This window comes from Bufo gargarizans, chromosome 8 (assembly GCF_014858855.1).
Source record: "Bufo gargarizans isolate SCDJY-AF-19 chromosome 8, ASM1485885v1, whole genome shotgun sequence".
Taxonomy (NCBI): Eukaryota; Metazoa; Chordata; class Amphibia; order Anura; family Bufonidae; genus Bufo; species Bufo gargarizans.
The window spans coordinates 130,155,605-130,170,296 of record NC_058087.1 but is presented as its reverse complement, the minus strand read 5'-3'; the positions used below and the strand labels follow the sequence as shown (position 1 = coordinate 130,170,296).

General features: G+C 43.3%; 2 protein-coding genes across 7 annotated transcripts in view; both read right to left on the bottom strand.

Moving 5' to 3' along the window:
• Positions 1-5,302, bottom strand: part of NPRL3 (NPR3 like, GATOR1 complex subunit) — a 90,245-nt gene extending 84,943 nt beyond the window's left edge. For 5 of the 6 annotated variants that reach the window (XM_044302548.1, XM_044302549.1, XM_044302550.1 and 2 more), the window contains exon 1: positions 5,197-5,302. In XM_044302548.1, the coding sequence (XP_044158483.1) occupies positions 5,197-5,208 (12 nt within the window). In that variant the 5' untranslated portion in view covers positions 5,209-5,302. The remainder of the gene's footprint in view (positions 1-5,196) is intronic. The other variant, XM_044302551.1, reaches the window with a different exon arrangement.
• Positions 5,303-10,521: 5,219 nt separating this feature from the next.
• Positions 10,522-13,669, bottom strand: LOC122945580 (hemoglobin subunit alpha-3-like). Its single transcript, XM_044304647.1, has 3 exons — positions 13,572-13,669; positions 11,287-11,491; positions 10,522-10,650 (listed from the first exon to the last, which is right to left on the bottom strand). The coding sequence occupies exons 1-3, from the start codon at positions 13,664-13,666 to the stop codon at positions 10,522-10,524; spliced, it is 429 nt and encodes a 142-aa protein (XP_044160582.1). The 5' UTR covers positions 13,667-13,669.
• Positions 13,670-14,692: the final 1,023 nt, after the last annotated feature.

Sequence of the window (14,692 nt, the reverse complement as noted above, 5' to 3'; positions counted from 1 at the left end):
CAGATCCAGAGCTTCCTATAATTACAATATTCTGCTCCTAATAATGAAAGCCAAGCAACGGAAATACCGAACGCCAACAAAACCGAATAATGGGGGAAATTTACTAAAGTGTCTGCGCCTGCTTTTTTTTATTTTTTTAGACTAATTCAGAAGTTTTCTAACTTTTGCAACTTTTTTCCTATCTATTTTGTAGGTGCACCTTTTATGCACTGAATTTCTCGCAAAAACAGTCTAATTTCTTACTCCACTCCAGGGTTGGCGTACTTTTCTACGTGTTTTCTTTTTTAGTAGTGAAATGCAACCTTTTTGTTTTTGCATTAAAAGTCGCTCTTTCCAGGAGACATAACTTTTTTAATGCTAAAATCAGTGAGACCAGTCTAAGGCTCTATTCAGACGCCCATAACGTGTTTTGCAGATCCGCGGATCCATAAAACGCGGACAGCGGCAATGTGCGTTCCCCATTTTGCGGACCGCACATTGCCGGCACTAATAGAATATGCCTATTCTTGTCCACAATTGCGGACAAGAATAGGACATGTTCTATTTTTTGCGGGAACGGAATTGCGGACCTGGAAGTGCGGGTCCGCAATTCCGTATCCGGGCAGCACATTGTGCTGCTCCATAGAAATGAATGGGTCCGCAATTCCATTCCGCAAAATGCGGATGTGTGAATAGACCCTAAGGGCTCATGCACACGACCGTATGTCCTCCGAGACATACGGTCTGTGAGCGGGCCATATGTCCCGGAGCGGCATACATCGTGCGCACAGCATCATAGGTTACTATGATGCTGTGCGCATCAGGCCGCTGTTTTGGATCTGGTCAAACTGCCAGTTTGGTTGATGTACTGCTCCAAATCAATGATAAATGAATACGTGTAGGGAAAGATCAAACTGAGACACACACAGCTGGGACTCAAAGCAAGGTCTCTGGATTATTGTGGAACAGATGACATTATATAGGGCAGCAAATATAGAACAGGAAGGAGCGGGGGAGGTAGGGTGGTGTATATCTTTGCTATTTGCTAAAAACTCTGTATTATCTGTTACATCTATGTGAAAGAGGAAGTTTCCCCTCTCCCCCCTTCCAGATGGGGGAAGCTGCTTGCTTGAGATGAACAGAAACGTTCTTGAGGCACATAATGAAGTATGAAAGTAAGATTCTTGTTCTAGGCGTTGGTTGGGTGCCTGGCCGCCATTTTAGCTAAAGTATAGTTCTCAACAAGCAAGTATCCATTTTGTCTCAATATTCCATAACACCGCCTGCGGGACTACTGTCTGCACTTATATGATCATATGAGTGCAGGACAATAGTCCAGCGGGCGGCCCGATGCGTACAGTATCATGGTAACCTATGATGCTGTGCGCACGATGTATACCGCTCCGGGACATATGGCCGGCTCACGGACCGGATGTCTTGGAGGGCATACGGTCGTGTGCATGAGCCCTAAGGCTGGGTTCACACTTGAGCGTTGCGCAAACACGCGTTTTACGCGCGTTTTTGACGCGCATTTTTATGCGCGTTTTTGTAATAGTAAACGCGCGTTTGACGCGCGTTTGTGTGATTCACTACAGTGTCCTATGGCCACAAACGCCCCAAAAGTCGCTCATGTACTTTTTGGAGCGTCGGGCGTTTTACAGCGCGATCGTACGCGCTGTAAAACGCCCAAGTGTGAACCATTCCCATAGGGAATCATTGGTTTCTCCTTGTTGAGCGTTTTACAGCGCGTAGGAACGCGCTGTAAAACGCTCAGGTGTGAACCCAGCCTTAGTGAATATGAGCCTGGATAACTGCACACGCCGAGTCTAATTCATCAATGGCTGTGCCACTTTTAATAAATACTCGGCAAAAGGAAGACAACCAAGTGAAATACGTCAGTCTAATTTTAAGGGCAAAAACAGGCGAGCTTGATAAATGTGCCCCAATGTCTTCAGACGACACAGGGCTCGCATATATCATCAATGCTCTTTTCTGGGCCATCATAAGCCGAAACTAGACCCAGCATACAATGTCTGACTCCAACCGATCAGCACGGCCATTACTGTGGTAAATCACCTGTATGGAGGATCCTTTACATTACAGAGCATGACGAGCTCCTCCTGAGGCCTCATGCACACAAACGTATTTTCTTTCTGTGTATGTTCCGTTTTTTGTGTGGACCGTATACAGAACGATGCATTTCAATGGGTCCACAAAAAAACCTGAAGGTACTCCATGTGCAATCCGTTTCCGTATGTTCGTATTTCCGTTCCGCAAAAAAATAGAACATGTCCTATTATCGTTCGCATTACGGAAAAGGATAGTACTGTTCTATTAGGGACCAGATGTTCCGTTCCGCAAAATACAACCAAAAAAAGGTGAGCACATTACCATCACCACAAAAGAAAACTGCTAACTGACATACTCACCCTATGAGTGCCTTCTCTCCCTCTCTGCCTTTTTTTTTGCTGTTCCGCAAAATACGGAATGCACACGGACGTCATCCGCATTTTTTGCAGATCGCAAAATATATACGGTTATGTGCACGAGGCCTTAGAGGGGTATTCGCATCACAGACAATGGGGGCATATCGTTAGCCTCTAGGACCCACACCTACACCGAGAATGGAGCAGGGAGAGTGGTGGCTGGAGGACCACCGCCAAGCACTCTCCCCATACAAATGAATAGGAGTGCACTGTGCTTGTGCAGCCCCTGCTCCCATTCATTTCTATGGGGCCGATGGAAATAGCCGAGCCAGCCCTCCACCACTTCTCTCCCCGCTCTGTTCTCGGCATAGGTGTGGAATGCCCACATTGTCTGTGATGGGAATACCCCTTAAAGGGGTTATCTGACTATTTGTAACTGATGACCTATATTCTGGATAGGTCATCAGCATCTGATCGGCAGGGGTCTGACACCCAGGACCCCCGTGAATCAGCTGTGAAGGCCCAATGCTCCTATAATGGAAGGGGGACGCACATGCACAGCTGTTCTCTGCTTATTTCAGGGGTCTCATTCTAAGGGTAGGTGTGGGGGACCTGCACCTATCTGACATTGGTGACATATGCTTGCAATATGCCACCAGTGTCTGAGATTGAGAGTCCTAGGGGTGGGCGATATAGCCTAAAATCTATATTGCTATATAATTTTAAGCATGTGCGATATGCGATATATATCACGATATATTGTTTTCTATATTTTTTTACTTTTTATTTAATAACTGTTAGCCTCCTTAAGGGCTAGAACCCTTGTCATATTCACCCTAATAGAGCTGTATTAGGGTGAATAGGACTTTATACTCTCCCTGCTGCTCTGTGCATAGTGTACACAACAGCAGGGAGCTGACCATGGCAGCCAGACTCTCATGTGCCCCCCAGGCTCTGATCAGCCCCCCAGCCCCTGAGTATAATGCTGCTCACTAACATACCATGGCAGCCAGGACTTAAGTAGCGTGACTCCTGGCTGCCATGGTAACCGATCTTCACTAACGCTCCGTGGTCATATCGCGGTCCGGCGATATAGGCGATATGCACAAAATCCATATCGTGGCACAAATTTATATCGCATATCGCCCACCCCTTGTTGAGACAACCCCTTTAAGATGCCCCATGACAGTGGCTCCATACTATTTTCTGGTCCACTGTACAGGACTCTGAAGAAGCTCCTGTCCTCATCATAGATGGTGACTTATGGCTTCCAGTGTCTATTCCTGACTGTTACTTGTAGGCACTTGCTTTATCTGGCTTAGTTATCTGCTCATTTTTTATCAAATCCTAATTTTCTCTTATCTTGGGATAACATTAATAGAGTTACAGACTCCGATTACAACGGTTTAAACAAACAGTGCTCATCCCAGAACCAATTTATATTATAACTTGAGGAAAACGAGAACAGTTGAATGGAGTTTATCAAATTCAAAATGGCCGATGGTATCTTTCCTTGGCACCAGACAACCAGATTGCAGCTCTTCTCTCCGTGCAGGAAGTAATCTGATTGGTTCTTAGGGATACGCCTGTCACCAACTTGTCAGCTGTCTCCTATGACAGCCTGAAAACGGGTGGACGTGCAGAGATCAATGGGTCAGGTGGCTATCCGCAAAAATGTGAATAAGGCTCTTTTCACACTGGCGTTTTGGCTTTCCGTTTGTGAGATCCGTTCAGGGCTCTCGCAAAACGGATCAGTTTTGCCCTAATGCTTTCTGAATGGAAAAGGATCCGCTCAGAATGCACCAGTTTGCCTCCAGTCAGTCTCCATTCTGCTCTGGAGGCGGACACCAAAATGCTGCCTGCAGCGTATTGGTGTCCGTCTGGCGAAACTGAGCCAAACGGATCCGTCCTGGCACACAATGTAAGTCAATGGGAACTGATCCATTTTCACTGACAATAGAAAACGGATCCATCTTGAACACCATTTAAAGTCAATGGCTATGTTAAAGAGAATACAAACAGATCAGTTCTGAACGGATGCATGCGGTTGTATTATCTGAATGTCCATGACGGATCCGCACAAAACGCCAGTGTGCCTAACACACAGGGGAACGAGCACGTGCACGAGGCCCAAATGTGCCCGCAGAACAGAATAGCCGCTGTATTAAGGGCCAGTTCACACAACTGATTTTGAAAAACATGCTTAAAAAAAAAATCAGCACAAAATCTGGTTGTTTTTTTTTCAGTGCAGAAAAAAAAAGTTTTTTTGTTTAACCAATGGGTGTTCACTTCAATACAAAGCTGAATTTTAAGTTTGAGGTTTTTGAAGATATGCACCAAAAAAAGTGCAGAAAGTGCAGAAAATGCACAAAAATGCATGGCCTTACATGGAGCCGTTTCTCCTGCTTCCTATTCATTTAAATGTGACATTCTAGCGCTGCTTTTTAAAACGTTTAACAAAAAAATAAAAAAAACAACACTGCTTCCTATTGAAATGAATAGGATTCTGTTTTGAGTAGGCTTTTTTGGAAACGATTTTGAGGCAGGAACGCTCCAAAATCAGCTAAAGAAAAAACTCAGTGTGAACTGGCCCCAAGACTTCCTATTTTTTACGTTTATTTTTTTATTAACAGATGTCCATGTAATTATCAATAGTGCAGCACTTATGGCCATGCTGAGCACACGGGCAGTCAGTCCGTTATCTGCTGCTGCGCTAGTGAAAGATGAAAAACCGCATCGAAGGACGTGTACAGAGACAACGCGTCACCCTGACAGCATCGGGGCCTCATACCTTCCAGCTCATCCAGCCCCGCTTACCGGCTGAATACGGTCACCTGCGGGGTTTGGAGCCACACGGAAACCTTTCAAAACAGGAGATTTGGTCACTCCCAACTTCCACTTTCTAGCCAATCACGGCTCTTCACACAGAGAAGATACGACATATTAGAAGAGGCGCGATTGGCTGAGTCTTCGACCAGACCAGTCATATCGTAGTTTCCTTCTGCGTTGGTTACTAGAGGTAATAACGTGTGCTGTGCCTCCAGAAAAATGGCTGTCAAAGCAGTGGCCTTTGTTATGGTTACACCTGGCGGCAGTTTGTCTTGCTCGGGGCTTCTCTGTTAGTCAGCAGATGCAGGGTAGCGGAAACAGTTACTGGACAGTGATTTACAGTGAGGGCAAACCCTGGGCAAGATGCAGTATAAGGCTGCCTTCACACACTGCGATTTTGTGGCAGAATTTCAGGCCTCCCAAGTGTCCCTATTTTGGAGGGACAGACCCTACTTTTGACCTAAGTCCCTCTTTGTTCCTTAAATGTCTCTTGTATGTATAGATTTGCATTATTACTAGTGATAAATGAAGTTTTCAAAAATTCTATTTGGTTGCATCACTTTGTGATGAATTAGTTTGAGAAGTGCGTTTCTTTGTATGTGGCGGGCAAAATGACAGGGAATGGCGATCGAGCTGGCCCCCGCTATTGAACCTCTCAGATGCTGCGTTCATCGGTGATTGCAGCATCTGAGATTAACACTGAGGGCTTTCAGGGGTTTATCTGGTAACAAAATACCTTATCCATTTGATTGCGTAATGGATGCCGCGGCCATCTTGATTGAAGACACCACATGAAATCTCGCTGTCTGGCGTGGTGATGTCATATGCTACTGCGCAAAAGATTTCATGCTGTATCTTCAAGATGGCCGAAACGGCCTCTTCACACGCAAATGGGTGAAGTGAGTATGTTTTTCTTTTTTGTTTGTTTTTTTTACACCATTTCAGGAAAAATTTATTTGTTACCACAAAGCACAAGGCAATCCAGCAAATCAAATTTTTTCTGAAGTTCAGATTGAAGTTAGTTTGACTTCAATTCGCTCATCACTAATTATTACATTTACAATATTGATCCAGAAAGCGTGTGTCCGTCCACCACCAAGAGCTGCTCCCATTCATTTCCATGGGGCAGACGGAAATAGCCAAACCAGTGCTCGGCTATTTTTGGCGACCCCATAGAATTGAATGAAGGGCGGCTGCGCAGTGCGTCCTCCGTTCATTTCCCTGCTCCGTTCTCGTTATAGGTGCGTGTCCCAGAGATCCTAGCGATATGCCCCCATTGCCTGAGATGGCAAAACCCCTTTAATGCAATTTGGATTTTAAAAATATCTATATTCAGATACTTTTTTTGCGTTTGTGTAAAAGAAAACTATTGAGGTGTATTGATAAGCAAGAAAAATGGATTTCACAACATGGATCATAAGTGTCCTTTGACCATCTAAAAAGTTAGGAGGTATGGAAATTTCTGACTGAAAATCAGTTCTATTCATTTCAATGGGGCAGTAAGCATATGGATTTCTGCCAGCCCTATTCAGGTGAATGGATCTGATTTTCAGTTGCAGAATTTTCTGCATTAAAATCCAGTGTGAAGGTGCCTTAAAGGGTTGCAGTTTGTGAGTGTACCCTAAGGACACACACAACTGATTTTTATAGCGGAATTGTGACAGAGACAGCCATGCCGAAAACTCTCTGGTCGCTGCAGTTTTTCTGTGGCCCATACATCTCAATGGGAGGCAGTGGTGAGGATCGTAGAGCAGTGGCTTATAGTCACAGCCACACCGAGGAGGCACTAGAGTTGTTGCGATACCAAATTTTTTATTCGATTTCGATACCATAAAAAAGTATTACGATACCACGTGAAAAATAAAAATAAACAAAGCCACGTGCATTCCGCATTTAAAAAAAATGCATTCACCACATAGATTTTTTTTTTTCTATTTACATTTTTTGGACGTGGCAATATGTGATATGTTTATTTATTGTTTATATATTTTATATGTAATTATACTTAAAGGGCTTCTGTCACCTTCCCCCCACCCCCCAAACAGCAATTTTCAGTATTGGACTTAATATAATTGCTAATGTACGCAGAGTCCATATATACCCCTCTTACCTCTGGCTGTGCTTTAAATTCTTTAAAAATAGTACTTTTGTGATATGCAAATTTCTTCACTACCAGCAACTTGGGCGGTTACTTGCTGGTAGCCACCGCATCCTCGGTCTAAAAAAACACCCCCTCCTCCACTTGATTGACAGGGCCAGCGAACGCTCTCCTCCTCTCGCTGGCCCTCTCTGCCCATAAAATTCTGCGAGATGGAACGCCCAGGTGAGAAGTTGATGTCTCCTCCCCATCGCTCAGATAGTAATTAGCATACGGAGCAGGAGACTGTAACTGGGGCACAGCAGGCGAATGGAGCGGCGCCCAGGAATAGTTGTGGCTTTAAAGGGGTTATACGACCCCTGAAATGCGCCCCCCCCCCCATATGCCTGGGCCCCTCACACAATGTACTTACCTGGCTCCCCGGCACCCACGTTGGTCCTGGTCCCTGCACGGCCGTTGCAGGGTGATCTGTAGTATTTATTGATGCCATTATGGAGTGTGTATGACTTTATGATCACTTTTGATTGTATTTTTTTTAGGTGAACAGATTGAGGGGAGGGAACAAACGGCAAATCAGCCATTTTGATCTTTTTTCCATTACTCCATTCACCATACAGGATAAATATTTCTATATTTTATTACTATCGTCATTTGAGTTATGATGATTCTGAGGCTACTTTCACACTTGCGTTCGGAGCGGATCCGTCTGGTATCTGCACAGACGGATCCGCACCTATAATGCAAACGCTTAGATCCGTTCAGAACGATCCGTTTTTTTTTTTTGTTCATGATAGTGCAAACGGATTTACATTGAAAGTCAATGGGGGACGGATCCGTTTGAAAATTGAGCCATACTGTGTCAACTTCAAACAGATCCGTCCCCATTGACTTACATTGTAAGTCTGGACGGATCCGTTTGCCTCCGCACGGCCAGGCGGACACCCGAACGCTGCAAGCAGCGTTCAGGTGTCCGCCTGCTGAGCGGAGCGGAGGACAAATGGTGCCAGACTGATGCATTCTGAGCGGATCCGCATCCACTCAGAATGCATTAGGGCTGTACGGATCCGTTCGGGGCCGCTTGTGAGAGCCTTCAAACGGAACTCACAAGCGGAGCCCCGAACGCAAGTGTGAAAGTAGCCTAATTTTTTATTGTATTTTATTCATATACATAGAAATATGACAAAGGATCTGCATAGTGTCATTAAGTTACAAATATTAGTAGACTGCTGCCTTCAGCTTATTATATGTCCCAAAAATATATTTATGTTGTCCACAGAAAAGTGTAATCTACTTGACTCTAGTGCAGAGGTGTAACTTATAACCATGTGGACTGGGCCCTTACTCCACCGTAAGCACTTGTAGCAGCAAATTGAGAATCTGGAACGTTTAATGATTTTGGTACAAGGATAACTCTCAGTGGTGTCACAGTGCAGAAGTAATGCTCACAGTAATATTAGCGTGCAGGGATAATATGCAACGATGTCACAATAATGTACACAGTAATGTCATAAGTTATTCCTGTACTGTGACATCAATGTAAGACTAATGTAAGACTAATGTTTCAGCACAAGCAGTGCTGTCACAGTGCAGGAATGATGAGCACTAGCACCCGTCATCATATACCCTGGAGTCCAGGATGGGAAGAAATCTAATCCTGTTATGTGATGTCACGGTACAGGAATGATGAGCTCCGTGCACTAGCACCCGTCATCATATACCCTGGAGTCCAGGATGGGAAGAAATCTAATCCTGTAATGTGATGTCACGGTACAGGAATGATGAGCGCCGTGCACTAGCACCCGTCATCATATACCCTGGAGTCCAGGATGGGAAGAAATCTAATCCTGTTATGTGATGTCACGGTACAGGAATGATGAGCGCCGTGCACTAGCACCTGTCATCATATACCCTGGAGTCCAGGATCGGAAGAAATTTAATCCTGTAATGTGATGTCACGGTACAGGAATGATGAGCGCCGTGCACTAGCACCCGTCATCATATACCCTGGAGTCCAGGATGGGAAGAAATCTAATCCTGTTATGTGATGTCACGGTACAGGAATGATGAGCACTAGCACCCGTCATCATATACCCTGGAGTCCAGGATGGGAAGAAATCTAATCCTGTTATGTGATGTCACGGTACAGGAATGATGAGCTCTGTGCACTAGCACCCGTCATCATATACCCTGGAGTCCAGGATGGGAAGAAATCTAATCCTGTAATGTGATGTCACGGTACAGGAATGATGAGCGCCGTGCACTAGCACCCGTCATCATATACCCTGGAGTCCAGGATGGGAAGAAATCTAATCCTGTAATGTGATGTCACGGTACAGGAATGATGAGCGCCGTGCACTAGCACCCGTCATCATATACCCTGGAGTCCAGGATGGGAAGAAATCTAATCCTGTTATGTGATGTCACGGTACCATAAAAGAGCTTCTTCACATTTCAATGTTAAAATTTATCTGTGGAGTGATCTCAACACACGGATCATTTTTAGTCACTTACTTCTATGGGTTCAGTCTTTTGCACACAAACATGGTTGTGAATAGGCCCTAGCATGTATTTTCATTCTCGTGCATCATTGCTAAATGCAGCAGTCTATGGCTCTTGATTTCTTGTCTTCATGGCACTTCATAGTCAGTCTATGCTATAGCACATCTGTCAGTCGCTGTGATCCTATTTCTATACCCAATTAGAAAATCTGTTTAGATTGAACATTAAGACTGTTCAGATGTAGCAAATCCTCTGAAGATTTTCTGCCTGGATTTGCAGGCGGTAAATTGACCGTGTTATTACAGTAGGAGTAAAGTGGATGACCTGTTTTTCCTCTCTCATCCACACACTTCGAAAATAAAAAAAAATCCTTGCAGAAATTAACATGTGATTCAGATTTTAATCAGCAACATATAAAAAAGTGTGTGGATTTTCACTACAGTTTTAACCCCTTTCAATGTAGTGGGGTGAAATCTATGTGAATCTGCAAGTAACACGTGAATTGTGCCATGGATGCGCTGTGATTTATATTCAGTATGCATACCCTTAATGTTAGAAGCTATGATGTACAATATATTGTAGTGCTCTATACGTGAAGAATGTTCAAGTAAATAAGGAATAGCAGGCAAACCTTTAAATCAGACATTTTATTTAGACTTATTGAAACGAAATGTTGGTAAATTGATTCATTTATCTGTATTTGGAGGTGAGGACATGAGACACTACTGCAAGGAACTTGTCAAAAGCAGCATGGGTGGTGGCGTCAAAGTCAGCGGAGAAGTGAGATGCCAGGACGACCAGGATGGAGTGAGACAGCAGCTGTAACAGAAAGATAAAAACCATTAATAAGAGAGACTGCAGAGATTGAGGTCAAGGAGACCCATTATAACAATCATATATTGGGTTTACTGGAAGGAGGGCATATATTACTAACACCTTGTTTTATAGATGACCTAAACCTGACCATTCAGATCCAAAGAGATGACTGCAAACTGAGACAAGTGTTTCCAACCAATGGATTGTTCTGTTCGCTGGAACACATTGAGGGTTTGAAACTGAAATGTTTTGTCTGCTACTGATTCTATCAGCTATTGGATGAGAAACTATTTCTGCAGCGACATTTAGTAGGAAAGTTGGGCACCATATTTGACATGCGCTAGCAAATCTTACTGTGCATGGCCAGTTTTAGACTTGTGGTCAGAAAACGAAAGGTTCAGGAGTGTGGTAACAGCATGAAGAGCCATATTACATAATAAAAAGATTGAATGTAATCATTAATGGCCTACGCTAACTTAACGTTCCTCTCCTGGACATTATTAGGTTTGGTGAAGAAGGCCTTGTACTCACAGTGAGTGATATATGGCTAAGACACTACAAACTGTAAGTGCGTATGGTGATGTCTAGACCTAACATAGGTTGCAATCATCACTTCCATAATTTGTTAACGAGTCTTACTTTGAAGTTTCCGGGGTCCACTCTCAGGTTATAGGCATGCAGGTCGCTCAGTTTGGACAGGGATGCCTCCAAATTGTCCAGATGTTTGCCAGCCTCTGCAAGAGCACCCAAGACCTTGCCTCCATGTGTCTGGAGATCAGTAGATCCATGGCTGAGGTCAAAGTGGCTGAAGTAAGTCTTGGTCTGAGGAAAGCCCAGGAACATCCTAAGGTTAAAGAGAAATGAATATTATAACACAATATAGATTGTTATAAATTATGCATGTATTCACGTATCAATGATATAAAGTCTTGTAAGGTGCAAGCCATAAGCTTTTGTGTATCTATTACAGGATATATGTATAAAGTGGTATTCCTAGGGAGCCTGGATCTGATTGGGAGAGAGCAATATGTATTGTGTGTGCTCACTCCTCCACGGTACATACAACAAATACTGTATGTATTGGGACCTCTTGGGTCACCCTCACAGCAGGTGTTATGGGGAAAGAAGGATCTGGCATATTGGATGTCAACATGCTCAATGCTTTGTTTCCATCGGAGATAAGTCACTGTTGTCTTAAAGGGGTTGTCTCCCTTCAGGAAATGGCATTTATCATGTAGATAAAGTTAATACAAGCCACTTACTAATGTATTATGATTACCCATAATACTTCCTTTGTTGGCTGGATTAATTTTTCTATCACATTATACACTGCTCGTTTCCATGTTTACGACCACAGGGCAATCTATCAGCTGTGGTCGTTCTTGAACCTATAGGAAAAAGCATTAACCTCCCTGTTGGCCAGGGCCATTGGAGCTCCATAGGCTGGTGCTTTTTCATATAGTGTACAGCATGGCCACCACTGCTGCATTGCAGGGTGGTCGTAACCATGGAAACTGGCAGAGTATAATGTGATAGAAAAATGAATCCATCCATCAGAGGACGCAATATGGACAATCACTATACATTAGTAAGTGGTTGTACTAACGTTTTCTACATGATAAATGCTATTTGCTGAAGTGAGGAAACTCCTTTTAAGTGTATGAGCTCCTTAATGGGAGATTGAACATGTTGCTTGAGTAGGGCTACCTGGTCCTGTCTGGGATAGAAGTCTGAGTACTAGTTATGATCAACCCTAGGCAGCTTCTTCATATTTCTGCAGCAGCTGATAGCACAGGAAAAGCAATAGACATTATGGTGTGCTTTAGGAAGGTTGTATTTTTTTGTATTGTATATAAGGCGTTATACAAGTGTGCACAAATTAAAGGGGTTGTCATACGTCAGCGAATGGCATTTATTATGTAGAGATAATTAATACAAGGCACTTACTAATGGTCATTTTATAAATTTTTTCATCACATTATTCATGCTCATATCAGAAAAAGCGTCTCTGGTGGCTGGAACCGCAGGAGTGCTCACAGGCCAGAATTAGTGCAAGAACAGAATTAGTGCTGCTGTGGTCATAACCCCTGAATATGAACAGTGCATAATGAGATGGAAAAATTAATTAAAGGAGTTCTGCACTTTGTTTTAGCTGAAGATCTATCCTCTGGATAGATCATCAGCTTTTGATTGGTGGGGGTCCGACACCTGGGACCCCCGCCGATCAGCTGTTTGAGAAGGCCGCGGCGCTACTGGAGCTCTGCTGCCTTCTCAAACAGCTGATCGGCGGGGGTCCAAGGTGTCGGACCCCCGCTGATCAGAAGCTGATGATCTATCCAGAGGATAGATCATCAGTTAAAACAAACTGCAGAACTCCTTTAAGCCAGGAAAGGAGGCAATATGGACAATCGCAACACATTAGTAAGTGCCTTGTAGTAACTTTGTCTATATGATGAATGCCATTTGCTCAAGTCAAATAACTTTTTTAAATACTATATAGAAAGTTGCTCACATGTGCCCTTTAAATATAATTAGGGATGAGCGAATCAACTTCAGATGAAACATCCAAAGTCGATTCGCATAAAACTTTGTTTCAATACTCAGAAATTGATTTATACTTTAAAAAAACATTTCCCAAACTCTAGTTTGGGAAAAGTTTTTTTTACTGTATACATTTCTGAAGTTGTTATGCGAAGTCTCGCAAGACTTCGAAGTAATAACTGCGGCTCATCGGAGCCAATACATTCTAATACTGTACGGAGCACTCTCTCTGTACAGTATTGAAACAAGGTTTTATGAGAATCGACTTCCGATGTTTCATCCGAAGTCGATTCGCTCATCCCTAAATATAATATATATAATTTTATAATTACTAAGTTAATGTTTCCGTATAAAATATAAAACACTAGTAGTATAAAGATTACCTTTCCAAAGCTTCAGCACCGAGAGCGCTCACATTTCCGGAGACTTTGCCCAAGATGGACACAATTGCAGCCTTCTCAGTGTCAGTGAAAGTCATCTTGCTTGTGTATAGTTGCAGTGAGCTGCAGGTTAAGGTTTGGGAGGTCTGTGCTGTGTCTCAGGTCACTTGGATTTTATAGAGGAAGGGTCAGCAGAAATGGACACTTGTCCAAGACCATTGGTCATTTAGGAGATACACCCAAACACATGTTTTGTGATTACCTTGCTCAGAAAAGTGCTGCTTAAGCCAAATGAGTGATATGCATTCCACACTGTATAATGTAACATCAGTGATCTTGGTGATAACTGGATTCATAGTAAGGTTCTACTACTGAAGAAATAAGGCTCTGTTCACATCATTCAGTCACAATTATTTGTCAGCACTTATTATCCAACTCTGTAAGGCTCACAGTATTGTCACCCATTAACTGCCATATTATAAATATATATGGCACGTAGTATACATTTTATACTTAGAGACTGCACAGGATAGCATAGACCACTACCTTATCCTATACAGCAAGAATTAGTATACGAGATGTTTCATTCTGATGGAAGCCAAAGGGATGCATGAAGCTTTCTTGTTATATAATAGCAAAGTATGGCTCTCACACCATGCGAACAGAGCCTTACTTCAGCGTCTTCATGTGTGATAATAATGAAGGACAAGTAGGACTGTCAGCTTTTAAAAGTACAAATTATATATATTTTTTAATTTGCATATTTTTCGCCCTATAAGACGCACCGGCCCATAAGACGCACCTAGGTTTTTGAGGAGGAAAATAAGAACAAAAATATTTTGAACCAAAAGGTGTGCTTTTGGTGGGTTTTGAACTAATGGTAGTCTGTGGATGACACTGTTATGGAGGGGGGTCTGTGGATGACACATATATAACATCTTATGCTATATATGTGTCATCCACAGATCCCCCTCCCCATAACAGTGTCCCTGTGTAAATAGTGAATGACCCCCAATACAGGGGGCGGGGCCGGAACTTGATATTGGAATAGCAGCGGGGCCCGGTGCAGTCACTGTATTCTATTACACCGGGCCCCGCTCACTGTAGTATTCATATGTAACCTG

What these genes read in the sequence shown, in the direction of transcription:
- LOC122945580 (XM_044304647.1), bottom strand. Translation starts at nt 13,666, where the DNA reads ATGACTTTCACTGACACTGAGAAGGCTGCAATTGTGTCCATCTTGGGC. An exon ending in GGTGCTGAAGCTTTGGAAAG is followed by an intron (nt 11,492 to 13,571) that starts GTAATCTTTATA and finishes CTTTAACCTTAG; the next exon opens with GATGTTCCTGGGCTTTCCTC. An exon ending in TGGACCCCGGAAACTTCAAA is followed by an intron (nt 10,651 to 11,286) that starts GTAAGACTCGTT and finishes TTTCTGTTACAG; the next exon opens with CTGCTGTCTCACTCCATCCT.